The following is a 17,498-nucleotide window of genomic DNA, read 5'->3' as shown; positions in this document are numbered from 1 at the left end:
TCCAGAGTGAAAGAATTGAAAAAGGCCAAGGGACTTGAAGACCTACAGCAGCATCCCGTAGCAATGTGACATTGCTTTTCAGACTGTTTTCATTTCTGTTTTTAGCAGAGACATGCAACAACACAAACACACACACAATCCCTCTGCAGTTTGGGGGAGATCAGCTGCAGGATTTTAACAGTAATGTTTTGGTCATTGCATTTGCACTTTCATGGACAACTTTTCATTTGATCAGCAAGACATCGTGGAACTCAATCTTCTGTTGGATCACGGGAAAACAAGACACCAAGAAGAATCAGAGAGGCTTCCTTCTCTTGGGAAGAAGCCCTTTTCCTTCTCATATAGGGCTGTATTCAAACATCGTGTGGAACTGTACAACTATTTATACCAAAAATATAGATAAGAAAAGGTGGGGATGCGCTAGCAACAAAAAAAGAATGCTGTTCCTGCACCTGTCAGTGATTTCCAAGAAGCTGAATCTTTGGGATCGATTCTCAGTGGAGGGCTTAGATCATCCTAATCTTTTGGGTCCGTGTGTTCTCATTTCCTTCACTGTTACTTTATTTTTGGTTTGTTTTTGTTTTGTTTTAGTCTCTACAGCACACTTAATGCAACTTTTAAAATCTGCAGGTTTTTAATGTCTTGCGGGAGTTTGCAGAGGGGCGGTGTGTGGTAAACGGGTAATGCATGGGAAGTAATGAGAACCAGCTCCCAGAGTTTAGATTTATTTTCTTGTCCTCATCGCCTCCCAAAAGCCTGCAAGTACAGTGATCATCTTGTCCCTTCTCTCATGTTCAGCACTTTAAGTTCTTTTGCCTTACGTTCATGTGCAATGAGAACTACTTAAGAGAATTGGTAAAGCATGTAGCTTTTTTTTATTAACCTTGGAAACTAGTCACTCTAAGGAATCATAAACCTTGCCTGGACATTTGCCACCTAAAAGATCAGTGTGGTGCTGCGTTCTGGCCAGTAAATTCCATATTTTTTGGCTATATCTCATCAAAACTGAGCAGTTTCTGTGTATATAGAGAAGGTAGAAATGGAAAGTGAGAAAATATTTGAAAGGGATTATATTAATTGCTAAATATTTTATTCACAAAGGTCAATAACATGGCAAGATAAAATTATTTGTATAGTTTTGTCTGAATGAGCGAGAAAAATGTGGATGTATTGTTTGTATATATTGTATATATTAAAACAGAGATATGTGCATGAAATCAAGAAAAAAGAAATGAACAAAAGCAAAGCATTAGTGGCTATGGTCTGTAAAATGAAACAAAAAAAACTTTATTTCACTATAAGAGTACTTTATTTTAAATGTTCTTTAGAAGAACATTTTGCTAAAGCATGACTAAACTGCAAAAAAAAAAAGAGCTACTGTATTTAGACTTAGGAAAAAAAGGCAGAGTAACATTACTTAAAAAAAGGATATGTTTACATTTAATTTTGGCTACCAGGAGTTTATTTTATTTTATTTTAATATTTTTTTTTGCCAATGGTGCCAAGTAATGTGAATGCTAATCTTGCTCAAGAAATTAAGTTACTTTTGCAAAACAGATAATCATAAGAAGATGAATCAGTATATAGCTTAATGCCGTCCACTCCAACAAAGAACACTTAGAATGATCAAAACCTGACAAAAGAAATAGTAAGAAAGGTAGAAGAAATGTCTCACGCTTTCATATCTCCTGCTGGAAATCAGAAAAAAAAACCACTAAAAATTAAAAAGATGCAAACTGGCCTTGTAGGGATGTCACAGTATATTACTATTTCTATATAATGAGGAGCCAAAGAAATCTGCTTTTAAAAATTAAACTACTCATGTTCAATTGAGAGAATAAAGTTAGCATTTGCTGATGCCAGTTTAAAATTCCCAGGTTAAGTTTGAGGATCAGTTGGTATAAAGTTGAGATGACAGTAGTTTTGCCTGGTTCTGGCTACCAACTCTAAGTCCAAACTCAAGGCTTGTTGTGAAGCCTAAAAATATTCACAAATAAGCTTTTAAACTGGTGTCTTTAGAAAGAAGGTAGACACAAAAAGATTGTGGTAAAAACTGGGGTCAGTGCTCTTGGTGCCTTTTCTATAATTGTACTTGTTTTTTAATTCCTTCCTTTCACTGCCAACCTCGGGTTACTGTACAGTATACGTCTTACTGCTTGTGATCAGCTTTGACAAGTAACAGCCCCACAACTAGCAGCCACCTGTACATTTGTAAACTGGCCTGACACGACTTTGTTTTTAAATATGTGGGTTATGTTGCAGTCCCCCAAACACCTATTACTTTTCACAGTTTGACCTATAGGAGGACACTAAGTAATTTATAAACCCCATTACATTCATAAAAGGGAATGGAATAGAAAAGCCAGCTCTTGAAGAACATCCTACATTAATACTGAATTTAGGTATGTTTATTCCATTATGGTAAAAAAAAAAAATCGACAAGAGTAATGACCTCGGTGGATTCGCATTAACCCTCACATTTATTTTTTAATGTTTCACATGCTACATTATTAGTTTGGTGAGTTAGAAGATTCCAGAAGATAAGAGACTTAAATGGAATTAGGAGGGTTCTTAACACAGGGGAAAGGAGGTAGGTTCCAAACCTACCATTGTAACCAGTACAACTGTGAATCCTAGGTGAGGTAAAAATGCACTTCCACTGCAATGAAGCAATTCTGACTGCTTTTTATTGGTTGTGAATCTTACTTTTGAATAAAAGATGATAGGCAAAGCGCAGCTTTCTTGGATAATCTGAATTCCCAAGTGCCAGGAGTAGGATTTCATTATAAAACTAATAGCTAGTCTTATTCTGTCTCCTGAAGATTTCATTGCTATTCTCGTTGCCCATTTGAAATCAGCTGTACTGTGTGAACGAAATCAAGACAACACGAACCCCTCTCTGGCTGCACGGTCGCTTACGGCAGTTCCACACAGTAGTTGGCGCCCAATGGGGGGTCCCTGAGACTTGCATGTAAACCTAGTCTAGATGTCTTCTTTTTTGTAAGTTTTATTTTTGTAATTGTGCATGTAAAGCATCATTGAATCAATGGATCTGTTGAAGAACTCAGCTGCTGGAAACCATGCAAAATGTTTTGAATTGCCCTTAAAATATGGAAAATGTTTTCTGAATGCTTTATATTCTTTCTGCTGTAAATTAAAAATGAAGAAAATTTCCCCATACTCTGTGTTTTGCTTTAACTTTTCATGATATTGAGAACCCAAGGCTATCAGTATGCATTTCAAATCATATGAAATAATTTCAAGTATTTCCTTTGGTCTAGAGATAGTGTTTTGACATTGAAGGCTACATAGTTTCTGATATGTCCATGAGAAAAAAAATTTGTTCATGGAGCCACTGTTCTAGAGCACTTGCTTTTCATCTGTCTTCTCAGGCGCCTCTCAACATCCATCATTTATCTAAGACAGTGAAGTTATTTGAAAGATCAGCATAAATTAATTCACGCTTTCACCTAAAATCCCCTGGAATTTTTTTAAAAGGCATTTTAAAGACATTTTCCAGCTGACTACGAATTCCTGAACATTCTCTGGTGATCATCAGTGTTCCCTCCCCTTTCACTGCAGTGTCCTGTCTGGGTAATAGACCTCCTTCCATCTAATCTGTCTCCTGTTCCTGCCAGACAGATTACACTTCATGGACCTCCCCATCCAGTGAGGGCTGGAAGGTTGCCTAGAACCCACTGCATTTAAATGACATTTTCCTTGCCTGTCCATCCCACTCTTTTTTCACTCTTATTTTCACCTATGCCCCAGCCTGCACCCTCTGGTTGGTCTATGCGCACCATGCCCATTTCCACTTTTGTCGCTCATCGTGTTGTTTGTCTCTTGACTGGGAGACAAACAACTGATTTAGCTGCTTACCCAACTCAAATCCCACATCTTCTGTGACACTCTCTTGTTTATTTTAATGTACACTAGTCTCTCCCTTTTCAAATCATTCTGTTTAAAGATGGAAGAATGTTTTTCTCACTCCCCATCCAGTAGAACTTCCAGTTGATGTTACATTGTTTTTGTTTTGATTTTTCTTAATGTAGGACAAAGATTGTCTATGTTGGTAGGAATACTTTCAGGGCCAACTTAAACACATTACAGAGTAACCCACTGTATTCAGTGCTGTGCTTCTGTCCTTTCAATCAAAAGTCTGAGGATCTGCTCTGTGCGAGGCCCAGGGAAAAAAGAAATTAAGAAACTCATATCCTTGATGCCAAGGCTCCCATAAACAGATTATATGATCTGTGCAATGGCAAATATCTTTGGCCCTGAACGAATGCGAGAGGAAACCTCACCCACACATCGCCCGTGATAAACACCCCAAACAGTTATCCTATCTCATTCTACTTTAAATAATTCCCTCCTGGAAAAACCCAGTTACCGCAGCACCGCTGGGTTAATCTGGGCAAGGAGAAGAAGCACATAGGCTGTCTCCGGAATTGTCAAAACTCGGAGAAACGGTGCCGTTGCCCCGGGTCGCGCACAAGGGCGCACCCTCACTCGCCCCCACGGCTCCTCCAGCGCCCAGTGCCCGCGCCGATAGACAAAGCACGTTTACACGGCGAGGGGCTGGCGCTCGGCGGCGCTCGACGGCACTCGACGGCACTCGGCTCGGAGCGCGTCGCGGACCGTCTGCAGCTCCAGTCGCGGTGGTTTCCGTTACTCCGCGGCTGCGGCAGGGACTGGCAGGCTCGCCAGGCTCCGCCCCCAAGTTGCCCCGCCCGCTTTCGGCCCGCCCCTCCCCGGCCGCCAGGCCACACCCCCGTATTGCCTCGCCCACTTTCGGCCCGCCCCTCCGCGGCCGCGACCCTCGCGCCCCGCCCTCCAGGCCCCGCCTCTTCCGCCAGGGCCCTCGGGAATCTCCCGCCCAGTCCTGCCCTTGCTCGGCAGGCCCTGCCCGCGCCCCGCCCATCAGGCCCCGCCTCTTCCGTCAGGCCCCTCCTCTCCCGCTCGGCCCTGTCCCCGCCTGCCAGGCCCTCCCCCCGATAGGCCCCGCCCCATCACCAGGCTCCGCCCTCTCCGCTGGCCCCGCCTCTTCTGCCGGACTTTCCTCGCCCGCCGGCCCGGCTGCGCCTCCAAGCCCCGCCCGCTCCCGCTCGGCCCCGCCCGGTGACGTCATCGCCCTCGCGCCGCCCGCGCCCGGCCCATCTCCCCGCTTCCGGTCCCGGCTGCGCTGCTCCCACCGACCTCGCCCGCCGCCACTGCCGCCAAAATGTGAGTGACGCGTACGCGACGGGGGCGGCGGCCTCGGGCTCCGAATGCGGCGGCCGGCGACCGGGACCCTTGCACGGCTGGGGGGGCCCATCGGCCCCCCTCGGACGCGGGCAGAGGCCGCTCGGGCCTGCGCGGGGCTCCAGCGGCCTGGGGGTGGGCGGCGGCCCCGGGGTGCGGGCTGCAGGCCGGCCCGGACAGGCCCCGCGACCCTGGAGTGCCCGGCGACCGTCGGTCAGACGCGGAAGAGCCGGGCGGCCCGGGGGTTTCCCGCACGCCCACCCCGGCCCTGCCAACCCCCCAGGGTCCCTAAAAGGAGCCGAAGGCTGCCCTCTCGCTTGAGCGCCTACTACTTGGTGCTGTGCTCCGGAAATTGCAAGGGAAACGACCTCGGCCCCGCCTCGAGGCACCTGCAGGCACAGTAGCAGAAGTGTTCCTTCAGGAGCACTGCAGGAGCAGCCGAGCTCGGGATGACAGCTTAGCTGTGGCCCTTCTCACGCTTGTGGAGCGAAAGCACTATTGTAGTAGCGAAAACGCGCCATTTCCAGTGGTACATGAAGAAAAACCTAATTAGTGAGAATCATAACGACCTTCTATATACCCCACCACCGCCACCCTGTTCATTGCTCACCTGCAGAAGAAAAAAGAATGGGTGCTTTCTCCGGGGTTCCTCGGAGGAACCAGGCGTCACCACACCCGGATTACACGGGACCTCTTTTAAATGCGTTGCTCCTGCCCGTGTTTCTGTAAATGAATTCCTTTATTCATATTGGGCATTCTGTAATTGATCATAACTGCGACCAGCTGTGCTGACTTTCCAAACCTCACTTTCCATCTTTAAAATGGAGGTGATAATTGTATTCCCCCTCAAAGTGTTATAAGGATTAAGTGAGAAAATGCATGGAAAGGGCCTAGCACCAGTGCGTGGTCCTTCCCTATTATTTACCAAATTATAAACTCTGACTGCAGGATTGGAATCTACTGTGTCCCAAGTCTTCCCTGGTCTTCAGCACATGGTAGATATTCAGCTCTCTCTTGAATCAGTGACTCAGTGGCTACATTATGCAAGGAACATGCTCAGTGCTATCGTGGATACAGAGAAGAAAATTCTCAGACACAGGAACCTGTACTCTATTAGGGAAGACAAGACTCTACATACCTGAAAAGTCAAAGTGATGCCCACCAAGTAATGGAGGCAATAGAACATCAAAGCCAGAGTGGTCAGGACAGATGTGCATGTAGAGTACTGAGCACTGGGAGAGGGTTTTAAAGACGATTTGGTCTCCATGAGAGCGTTTTGCTTCAACTTGCCTTTCTGCTCTACCATCCATTCCCATTGCTCCTGACCCTGTTTCTATAAATGAATCCATTTCTCCAGTGTTGGGAAAGGGCATTCTATAACTGCTTATAACTGTGAAAACTATACTTGACACAAAAGATCAGAAGAGTACCAGATGCATTTAAGTAGGCGTGTACCTTAAAAGAAGTAATAAAAAACCGGAAAGTTAGTTTACCTCTCCTGGAATCAGGTACTTGAGCAGTACAAAGTAAGTCCTATTAAACCTGCACTTTAGACTCTAATCAGTTTTAACATGTGAGAGAACATTGGAAATTATAGAGCAATTAGAAGAAATGTCATTAAAATCTTCGTTAATGCAGGCAGGACTTCATTTTTTACTTTAGTTCTGATGTAAGAAATTCTTTTTTTTTTTTTTTTTAAGATTTATTTATTTATTTAATTTCTCCCCATCCCCTGGTTGTCTGTTCTTGGTGTCTATTTGCTGCGTCTTGTTTCTTTGTCCGCTTCTGTTGTCGTCAGTGGCATGGGAAGTGTGGGCGGCGCCATTCCTGGGCAGGATGCTCTTTCTTTTCACGCTGGGCGGCTTTCCTCACGGGCGCACTCCTTGGGCGTGGGGCTCCCCAACGCGGGGGACACCCTTGCGTGGCACGGCACTCCTTGCGTGCATCAGCGCTGCGCATGGCCAGCTCCACACGGGTCAAGGAGGCCCGGGGTTTGAACCGCGGACCTCCCATATGGTAGACGGACGCCCTAACCACTGGGCCAAAGTCCATTTCCCGGTAAGAAATTCTTAACACAGAGTCCTGCAATAGTATCTTTGTACTTACAAAAATGGATTTGGAATCATAACTTATTCATGCTGGTACCTTTGTCTGTTTTAGGTCTGCAGGTGGTTCTTCAGGTTCAAGCTCTGCCTCTGGCAGTAATCGAAGACTTCAGCAGACACAAAACCAAGTAGATGAGGTATTGCTCTGAAATGTGGGAAACAAACTTTAAGCACATGAGAGCACTCTGGAAATAATTCCATTTAGAAAAAGTGTCATAAAAGCATGAGTGTGAAGTAAATTTTGATGTATCATAACTGTAACAAAATCTTGCCCCCTACTGTTTGCTGGAAGCCCTGATCTAAGCAGAAGGCACTTTTCTGGTTTCTTGCTGGTTTTCCTGTGGCCATAATCACATACCTAAAACAACACACCTCTTCCTGAGAACGTTCCCTAAGAACCCCTTGATAAAGTAGGGTTATAAGAATTTTAAGGATTGGGTCCACTGATTGCTGAAGCCAAGATTAATCTCTCTGACTAGAGTTTTGATCAACATGCTTTGTCCAGGAGCTTGACTTAGCAGTTCTCAAGCGTGAACATGCTGTGGAATTTCTGACTGCTGTCCATTGACACACAGAAGGCAAATGCTGACAAATTGCTCTAGCCCAACAAATCTTTATTTGTAGAATTCTTGAGCTAGAGAACCTTCACAACATCTTTGTGCTGCCTATGTATATACAACCACAATGAAAGATTGTTTGAGAAATTCAGACTAGTATTTCCATATTCCTGAGAACTGTTAGAGTCCAACAAAGATATCTTGGTTTTTCTGCATTTAGCTGCCCTAAAAAAAAAAAAAGATGCTGTTGTTATAGCATACAGTAGTGTTTTGATCCGATGACAGTTTCATTTATGAGTTTAATTCTGAAGTTTTTATATTTTAATGCTAAGAAACCCATTCTAGTTCTGTTCTGCCTGAAACTTTTATTTACAAAATCATACTGGGCCCATTTAAAAAAGAAAAAGAAGGAAAGAAAGTTTGATCCAAAGTAATAAAGTGCTGATCTGAAAATAAATGTGCCGGTAAAATTTCCTGAGAATTTTTGTCCTTGTGTTTCACTCTGGATAACTTGTGGAAATACCCTCTAGGTGGTGGACATTATGAGAGTCAACGTGGATAAAGTGCTAGAGAGAGATCAGAAGCTCTCGGAGTTAGATGACCGCGCAGATGCGCTGCAGGCAGGAGCTTCCCAGTTTGAAACCAGTGCTGCTAAGTTGAAGAGAAAATATTGGTGGAAGAATTGCAAGGTAATTTCATTTTAATTAATATTTACATTAAGTTACCAACTCCATTCTCAGGGCTTAGACAGAGGCTACAAATATTGGACTTGGATAAATCTGGGAGTGGGGTTCTACCTCCCACAAGTAGAAATTTGGATTAACTATTGAGTCCAATACACTGACTTCATGCCTTTCCATGCCCACAACTAGGATTTCTCCATGTCTGTGGCTGACGTACTAGTAGAATAGGAATGTCCCAAATTAATCACAGACTTAAGCCCCTTGCAACCCCCCTCCTGAGACAGCTAGAGGTGATGGTCATTTCGCCTGTGGTTCTGTGAATGGCTCTGGTGTTGAGGGAGAGAGCTGCTGGAGAGCCCCAAGGTGCAACAACCCAAAGCAGATTTTACAGTTAATCAAAAAATGTGCTGTGATCAGATCCCAAATATATCCTGACTCCTTCCTCATGTAGAAGTGAAACGTTCAGGCACATGGGACAAGCTTGATAGTCCTTCCTTATGTGGAAAACTCGTATATAAATACCTATTTAGAGACCACAAATCATTTGAATATCTTATTAAAAAATGGAGAAGTAAACTTTAGGTCCTAATTGACAACTAATTTAGGCTTTAGAAATTACTAATTATTAATTATGTCCAGTTGTAGTGAACCTTAAATTCCCTTTCAGTGACTAGAATAATATATTATGATATGAGACTCTTCAGTAAGCACAGTCATCTCTAGTTTTGCGTGAAATGGAAATGCATTTCATTACAGATGTGGGCAATTGGAATTACCATTGTGGTTATCATCATCATCATCATCATCGGTGAGTCAGTCTATTCTAAAGGCATTGTGAAAATATTCTCTATATGTTCACAGTTGATAGACAAGAATTTGGAAAAAACGTTCCTCCAGAAATGTTAGTTAATTCCAAGGATTTTCATTTTCTTCAGTACATTTTTTTTTTTTTTTTAAAGATTTATTTTTTTTATTTCTTTAATTCCCCTCCCCTCCCCCGGTTGTCTGTTTTCTGTGTCTTTTTGCTGCATCTTGTTTCTTGTTTCTTGTTTCTTTGTCCGCTTCTGTTGTCGTCAGCGGCACGGGAAGTGTGGGCGGCGCCATTCCTGGGCAGGCTGCTCCCTCCTTCGCGCTGGGCGGCTCTCCTTATGGGTGCACTCCTTGCGCGTGAGGCTCCCCTACGCGGGGGACACCCTGCGTGGTGCGGCACTCCTTGCGCGCATCAGCACTGCGCATGGCCAGCTCCACACGGGTCAAGGAGGCCCGGGGCTTGAACCGCGGGCCTCCCATGTGGTAGACGGACGCCCTAACCACTGGGCCAAAGTCCGTTTCCCCCTTCAGTACATTTTTAAAATTTTTCAGTTTTATGTCAATAAACGCTGTGTTTTTGACATAAACATTAGTCCATCAGAAAAAGAGAAAGGTATTCATTTCCCTAATCTATCAGGTTTTCTCTCAGAATATGTTTTCATCATATTTTTCCTGTGATGACAAGCAGTGCAGTGATTAAAAGCTTAGACTGGGGAGTGGGTCTATCTCGGTGGTTGAGCACCTGCTTCCCATGTATGAGGTCCTCATTCAATCCCCAGTACCTCCTTAAAAAAAAAGCACAGACTATCTGATGGATCCTGGCTGCACCACCAGCCAACTATGGGGCCTTGGACAAGTAATTTAATATTTCTGAACTTCAGTTTCCTCATTTGTAAAATGGGGATGATAATAGTACCTACCTCATATGTTGATTATGAGGACCAAATTAGTTAATATGTGGGGGTGGAAAACATGCTGAGGATGGTACATAATAGATAGTAATAATAATATAACTATATGTGTATGTATGCTATGATTCTTACTACTGTTACTGAAACAATCCATTGCCATTTTTAGCATGGAGTATACATATATTTTATTTATTTTTTACCCAAACAGAGGCCTTTGATTGGTGGGCACCCATAAACTTCCTTAGTTGCCAGGAAGATTATTGATTTCTTACCCCTTCTCAAGTCTCAAGAGGCCTGGGAAGAGATGGGAAATTACCAAAGCTGATATACAGTGTGTCAAAATGGGGAAGATGTATTTGCAAAGTTCGCATAATCCACAAATGCAGAGTCAGCTAATAGTAAGGGAATAAGGCTATATAATTGATAAAAGAAAATGGCAGAAGGTCTATTTAACTTAGTCACAGAAATACTAAGCAAGTTATGATAGGTTCCTGCCACCTCCTTTGGTGGCTTGGTAATACCCCTTGGGTCCACGTGGATCCGGCTCACTGTTGTACCTGGGATCTCTTTAGGGAAACTTCTTCCTTTCATGCTGCGTCGATGTGAGTGGATGTTTCCTCTGAACCAGATGGTACCGTTACTGAATCCTTTCTTTTGATAGTCTCCTCTAGCCCTCTAGAGAATGTATAGAAGCCACTAATAGGAAATCAGCCAAACTGAATAGCTTCTGCAGTTGGAAACTTATTTGTTTAGATGGCAGCCTTCAATGTTAATTCTGGATTTGCATTGAAAGAGTAAACTGCTATTTCCCTGCTTTTTTCCATCTCCCTCCGTATTAGTGTGGAGTGTTTCTTCATGAATAACCAGACAGACTCAAGCCTGCTGTTCAAGAAGCCTCTTCAAGACTTTTGACTCAGAACCTGCTATATTATCAAGCTTACCTACTGTTATAACTAAAATGATTATTTTTTTGTTGTTAGTTGAAGTTCAGTTTCTAGGAAATGTGCCTTTCGTTTTTTAATATGCACTCAAACTAGAAGTGTAGTCAGCTCAGCTCACATTTTGCACAGTGCCTTTACAAATTTACAAATGGGCTGATGAAGACTTCTTAAGTTCCAGAGTGTTGTAATCTAGAAGTACTGTTTTCGCTGATTAATTGCCATTGATTCCAGTTAAGGGAATTTGTTCCAAGTTAGCTGTCTTCTTCATGTGACATTACCTGCAGAACCATATTTTAAGCCTTTGGGAATTGATATTTTCAACATGTGCCTTCCAGAAAGAACACTACTGCTTAGCACAAATCTGTGACAGTAACAGTCTGTGCCTTATTTTGATGCTTTTCTGATTCCCTAGAAGAGAATCTGCTACTGTTTGTAAGCACTACCGACTCTTTCACTGTGTGTAAAATAAGATGCTGGTAAAGACTTCTTGCTCTTACTTTAGATATGAAGATGTTTACTTTCTTGTTATTGTTATGTATCACTCCTAAAAATATTACTTTAATCAGATATAATAATCCCTTAAAAATACTGTTTCTATATAACTATGGCTATGACCAAAGTTTCTATTTTGCCAAAAAGTTAAATCCCAGCAAAATGCCATTTAAGTCAGTTACGGACAGATAAATTCAGAAAAGTGCCAAATGGAGCTCACAGGTTCCTTCACAATTAAAATTGTAACATCGCCTGTGAACCTCCTACGTCCCATCAGGGATTTCTGTCTTTCAAATGCTGTAGGTGCTGCTGCTCCCTCTCTAATTTGGCGTTTTCCCCAGGGATTAGGGAAGGTTTGAGCCAGCCTCTGACCTTCTCATACCTATGGATAACAAATTTTAGTCAGCAATTTGCAGATTATCAGCCGTGGACTCCAGTATGTTTCTAATAATTATGTGAGAAACATTTGTAGCCTTCTGGCAAGACCACTTGTGAATTCTATCTTTATCTGGCCCAAGCCCCACAAACTATAGCTTTTTGGAGTGTATTTCCTATTTTTACTCCTTATTCCACTTCCCAAATCAGTCTTCTAAATTATGCTTTCAATTAGGCATTAGTCAGGGCTGGATGACTCTTCACAGAGGATAGCTAACCAGAGACATTCTCTTTCTCTGATGTGACAAACTGTGTGCACAGGACGCAACTTTGGAAATGGCTGTTGTCTTCCAAGAAGCTTGAGTACTGAGAGACTTTCTGCATCAGGATAATTGGCTTAAAGCCCAGAGTCTGGGTCCACGTGAAAACAGGAAGGGGGCACTAAGGGAGAAGTGCAGATGCTTTCCCACTTGTGGCCCATTGTTCTGGAATGTTGTAAGATTCCTGATCACGTGGCTGTCACCTGACTTACAAAGGAAAAACAGCTGCGATGCACCCAGGCTCTAGTTCTGTTTTGTTAATATCTTTTCCCCTGATGTCCCTGAAATGGTTGCTGGAGACATGCCTTGCAGTATGTCCAACTGTATGAAAACAGCTAACTGTGTTTGGACATTAGCCCAACCTCAGTTCAGGGTCTCTGGCCAGATCTGACCCTGAGACCTCGGTGCTCTTTCCTTGGCTTCAGTGTTCAGTCCCATGTAACCCACTGAACCGGCGTTAACCCAGGAAGAACTCGCTTCTATCTGTGCATTTAACTGGGAATCTGCCCACTAGAATGAACTGAATAAAGTGTTTGTAAACCGAATTCTGGTGCCTGTGTTCCTTGTAGACAAGTTAAGTAGAACCAGTGGCCCTGGACCATGTCCTAAATACAGCATTTCTTGCTGCTCACCCACTCTTATAAACACCAAACTCCACTTTATCTCCCCTGCCAGCAGTCCACTTGCCAGGCGCTCAGTGCCCTAAAGCTCAGAACAAGATGTTCCTCCATCCCCAAGTGAGCAGAAGCAAACCACTCCCACATAAAAAGTGATTTCCAGGACTGGAGATGAGCAGGGAATTGGTTTCACATGATTGTCAAAAGTTTTAGGATTTGACTGAGTTACCCAAATACAGGGTCTTTTAAAAGTGATGTGCAGAGTCAGCCTTGTAGAGGGTAGACCAGAGAACCGCTAATATGGGACCTAAGGTGAAGGCCCTGTCTAAAAACATGGCTCATTTTGATTCTGAGTATCTTCTTTCCCTCAAATATACTTGTACTCTTATTCTCTCACCCCAGGGGAATAACCATAATATACTATGGATGAAAGTAGACTTTGGCTTATATTTATAATAAATGCCAGTTTTCTATATAACATTCTATTGGGAGATTTCTGGTACAACAGATGAACTTTCCATTGCCTTGGATAGATGGTCACTGCTTCTCTGTTATGACCCAGAAAAGAACTACCTGTAGAATTGTTATTTAATTCAGGGCCTGTTTATAGTGAAATCTGGGTGAACTTTTGGATTTTCAAGATTTGGGTGGAAAATATGTAACTACAATAACTTGGGCCTCCCTTTGTCCACCCCTCCCTTTCATGTCAGGGTTTCTTAGGGCTGCCTTCTCAGCCAACAGTCCTTCTGCATTCTGCTTCCTCTCCCTGGGCCATCTTATCTGTTGCCACAACTTCTTTAATCATTAATGTGCTGATAACTCCTGCTTACAGAATGAAGACCTCTCAAACCCAGTCTCCCCTCAAACTGAGTTAAGCATTCCCCTGCCTTGTGCGCCTCCTCCTACCACGATAGTCTCCCTCAGAGAATGGCACCATCATCCATTCAGCGTCCACACTAGACAAGTCCACTGATCACCGTATTACTCAGGATATGCTGGGGCTATGCCGTGTAACATCCCCAACCTCAATAGCTTGACATGAAGTTTTGCCTCACTCATGTAACACGCATGTCCAGCATGTCCAGCAGGGAGGCTTTAATCATCAGAATCACTCAGGGAAGGGCTTCCCGAAAACATATTTCAGGATTATTACTGCAGTAGGAAGGGAGCATGGGAACAGGTGTGAAGGACTGGCCCCATCTGCTCCCTGCTTCATCCCCTCGCCCTGCAGGCAAAGTGCACTGCCTTTCAGCACCCTGCAACAGACTGGCTCCAAGTGGGGGCTCTACAGGGTCCTGCCCTCTGTTGGGGACAAGCCCCCTTCCCTGTGGCAGGTGCCCCTGATCACTCTGGATTCTACGTCACCTTCTCAGAGGAGCTCTCACTGGCACCCCCCCCCAGAAGGTTAACCGCTCAGATGTTTTGTCCCCAGGACTTGGAACCATTACTGCTGCCCAGGTGTGCACTCTGTAGATGCTCCCTGGTGATGCAGAGCATCCCTTGGAAAAACAACGCAGTTTCCCAATACGTGATAGCAACAGTTACCACATTTCTCTTTTACATACAATTCCTCCCATTCATGCCACAAATAGTCCTTATTTTTCATGTACCAGGCACGGGGGAGGGAGGCAGGTCCGCACTGTTGCTTTCGAGTGAGTCACACAGAAACACACACACTGCACATCTTCCTTTTCTGAAACGCAGAGTTATTTTATGTACACTTGTCTTTCTCCAGTTGTCAAATGAATCTGTAGCTTTAGGAAGACCGGGGAGATGTTAAAGTTTCACTGGCAAAATTCTGCTTCGGAAAATCTGGTGTTTTGTGTGCGTGTGCGTGTGCTTTAATTCGGTGGCAAACTTATAACTTCCTAAAATTAGCAGAGCTACTGTATTGCAGAGCCCCGCGCCTCGCCAGCGCCTGGTACACGAAAGGTATTCAGTATTTGTCACATGATTGAAAACTACTGAAGTATAAGAGGTGAGGAAAGAGGAAAGTGGCCAGAAGAGGAACCTCCACCTCCAGTTCCTTCTTCCCGCGGCTCCCTGGGGACTCTCGCGGCGGCCCGCCCGTGCCGCCCCGCAGCTTTTTACTTCCCCTCCACCCGACCCGCGCCCCCCCACTCCCTCCCCCACGCCCCTCCCCGCCCCACGCTCCGCCTACGCCCGGCCCGCGTCCCCACCCGCTTCTCACGTGGAGGCCGCACCGATCCCGCCCCCTCCCAACGCCCGGGTCCCGCCCCCTCCTGCCTGGCAGCTCCAGTATCCTATCATTGACGTGTTGGCCCCAGCCACTCTGTAGCCCCACCCCCGACGCCGGGGAGAGGGCGGGGCGGTTGACTCGCGCGGTCGCCGCCGGAGCCCGCTAGGGGTCACCCCGCCCCCTAGTTACTCACCAGCCTGCGCCGATTGGCCGAACGCCGTCCCCGGCCCGGCCCCCTGGCATTATGTAACGCGCTCTGGGGCTTGGCCCCCGCGCGGTTTATCTTGGCTTATGTAACCCGGGCGGCCCAGCGCCGGACCCCGCCCCCGGGCCAATGGGAGCCCGGGGGGTAAGCGGCAGCGGCCAATGGCGCGGCCCGGGGGCGGGGCGCGGTCACGAGGCGCGCGGGGGGCGCGGAGCCGGCGGGCGCCCGGCACGTGGCGCGCCTCGGGACTGGCCGCGGCCGGGCCCTGCTGGACGAGGTGCGCGCGGGGCCCGGGCGGCGGCGGCGGCGGCGGCGGCGGGTGAGTGCTCGGACTCGGGTCGGGGCCGCCCGCGCCGCCACTGGACCCTCTCCCCTTCCCCCTGGCCGGTCCCGAACCGCGCGCGCGCTGAGGGGCGAGCAGGGCTCGAGGCCGCCTCGCTCGGCGCTTTTGAAGGGGAGCGCGGCGACTCCCCGCTGTGGGCGGGAGGGAAGGTCGCGCCTGGGAGCTCGTCTGCAGCCGCGGGGCCGAGCGGCCAGGTCCCCCCCCCCCAGCCTGGACCTCCTGCAAGTGGGAAAGTCCGCGCTTTTCTGGGAAAACGGCAGAGAAACCTCCAGGTGAGCGATATTTCCGGCTGGCCGTGACCGGTCCCTCTCCCCATCGCCATGGCAGGGACCGAAATGAGAAGGAAGTTGGTGTCACGGATTCCAAAATAAAAAAGAAGCAGGCAGCAGAATTGCGGGCTGGCAGGTCAAAGATGGACCTCTGCGGGGACCTCGAAACGCCCAGCAGGAAATCGCCCGAGTCCGGGGCCACCGAGCCCAGGGATATTCCAGGACCACGGGCCCGTGGAGAAGAACCGGGTACGAAGTGGAGCCAGAAACACCTGCTGGCGGCTGAATTCGGGGCCGGTAACAACAGGTGATACTTTGATTTTCATTTTGACCACCTGCTTTGGTGGTTCTTACGGGAGAGGTAAAGAGAAAAGGGGGATTCGTTTATTCACTTATTCTTATGAGCCTATGTTTCTAAGCCGAGGGGAAGGTTTTGGGGGGGGATCCAAATGACTTAGAAGCTCTGGGAAATTGAAGAAATTACCTGAGAGAGAGTACCAGAAGTGGGGTAAAAAGTGGTCAGCTTGAAGTGGGAATGAGTGTTATGCCAATTTCTTTGCCTCGAGTTTCCCACCCATAAAGTAGAAATGAGAAACTTGTGAACTAAATGAGTTGATACATGGAAAGCACTTAAGATTGCCTGGCACAGTTTTCATGCAATAAAAGTTGGCTGCTGTTATTACTGAAAATGTGAATTTATTCATTAGTTTTACTGAAAATGTGAATTTATTCATTAGTTTTTGTTTTAGTTTTTGTTTTGTGTTTAATCTAACAGTGAACAGCAAGATCGAAACAGAGTTTCTGAAGAACTTATGATGGTAGTCAAGGAAATGAAAAAATACTTCCCATCAGAGAGACACAGTAAACCCAGCACTCTAGATGCCCTCACGTATGCCCTTCGCTGTGTAAACAGTGTACAAGGTAAACTAGCTGGAGAGAAAATACATCCGTACAAATCCACCTTGACTCATAAACGTCAGCCAGAGAAGTTGCCGCTACAGCTCATGGAAGTATTTTGAGCTTTTTATGGCACTTTTTGTAAGATGAACAAATCTATATTGACTTTATTAGTTTCTTTGTTTTTCAAATTAGGAAGACCAGGAGAATCTTATTTGCTTAATAGTTGTATAAATATGCAATAATTTGTTGCAAGATAGTAGAGTTTAACATCACATTTTGAAGATTAACATCTTAAAGGAATAATGTTTTCTATAGATGTTAGGAAAAATGCATTTGACTAAATACAGTTTACCTTTTCTTGCCATACACATACTTTTCAAAAGTATAATTTTTATTAACAGAAGTTGTGAACTTCCAAAAAAATTATGCACACATAGAATTCTCTTACAGCACCCCTTCACCAGTTTACCACACCTTTCTGGAACATTTGTTAGAGATTATGAGATGATATCAGACTATAACCACTAAC

The 17,498-nt window shown here is 45.4% G+C and overlaps 3 protein-coding genes across 35 annotated transcripts in view; all 3 read left to right on the top strand.

Annotated features, from left to right (window-relative positions):
- The window catches only part of CAMTA1 (calmodulin binding transcription activator 1), a 938,154-nt gene extending 934,974 nt beyond the window's left edge, over positions 1–3,180 (top strand). For 17 of the 33 annotated variants that reach the window (XM_058304523.2, XM_058304506.2, XM_058304505.2 and 14 more), the window contains one exon: positions 6–3,180. In XM_058304523.2, coding sequence (XP_058160506.1) covers positions 6–38 — 33 coding nt within the window. In that variant the 3' untranslated portion in view covers positions 39–3,180. The remainder of the gene's footprint in view (positions 1–5) is intronic. The other 16 variants (XM_058304521.2, XM_058304519.2, XM_058304516.2 and 13 more) reach the window with 1 other exon arrangement.
- Positions 3,181–5,103: 1,923 nt separating this feature from the next.
- Positions 5,104–12,980, top strand: VAMP3 (vesicle associated membrane protein 3). Its single transcript, XM_004474836.4, has 5 exons — positions 5,104–5,223; positions 7,402–7,483; positions 8,434–8,592; positions 9,343–9,394; positions 11,147–12,980. Coding segments are annotated over exons 1-5 (315 nt in total). The 5' UTR covers positions 5,104–5,221; the 3' UTR covers positions 11,167–12,980.
- A 2,638-nt stretch (positions 12,981–15,618) lies between these two features.
- PER3 (period circadian regulator 3) overlaps positions 15,619–17,498 on the top strand; it is a 94,795-nt gene continuing 92,915 nt past the window's right edge. The window contains exons 1-3 of the mRNA XM_058304736.2: positions 15,619–15,776; positions 16,128–16,376; positions 16,845–16,990. Coding sequence (XP_058160719.1) covers positions 15,619–15,776; positions 16,128–16,376; positions 16,845–16,990 — 553 coding nt within the window. The remainder of the gene's footprint in view (positions 15,777–16,127; positions 16,377–16,844; positions 16,991–17,498) is intronic.

The sequence above is a fragment of the Dasypus novemcinctus genome, chromosome 9, assembly GCF_030445035.2.
Source record: "Dasypus novemcinctus isolate mDasNov1 chromosome 9, mDasNov1.1.hap2, whole genome shotgun sequence".
Classification (NCBI taxonomy): Eukaryota; Metazoa; Chordata; class Mammalia; order Cingulata; family Dasypodidae; genus Dasypus; species Dasypus novemcinctus.
Note: the sequence above shows the minus strand (reverse complement) of the source record. Positions and strands in the feature narration are given on the sequence as shown.

What these genes read in the sequence shown, in the direction of transcription:
- VAMP3 (XM_004474836.4), top strand. An exon ending in CACAAAACCAAGTAGATGAG is followed by an intron (nt 7,484 to 8,433) that starts GTATTGCTCTGA and finishes AATACCCTCTAG; the next exon opens with GTGGTGGACATTATGAGAGT. An exon ending in CATCATCATCATCATCATCG is followed by an intron (nt 9,395 to 11,146) that starts GTGAGTCAGTCT and finishes CCTCCGTATTAG; the next exon opens with TGTGGAGTGTTTCTTCATGA.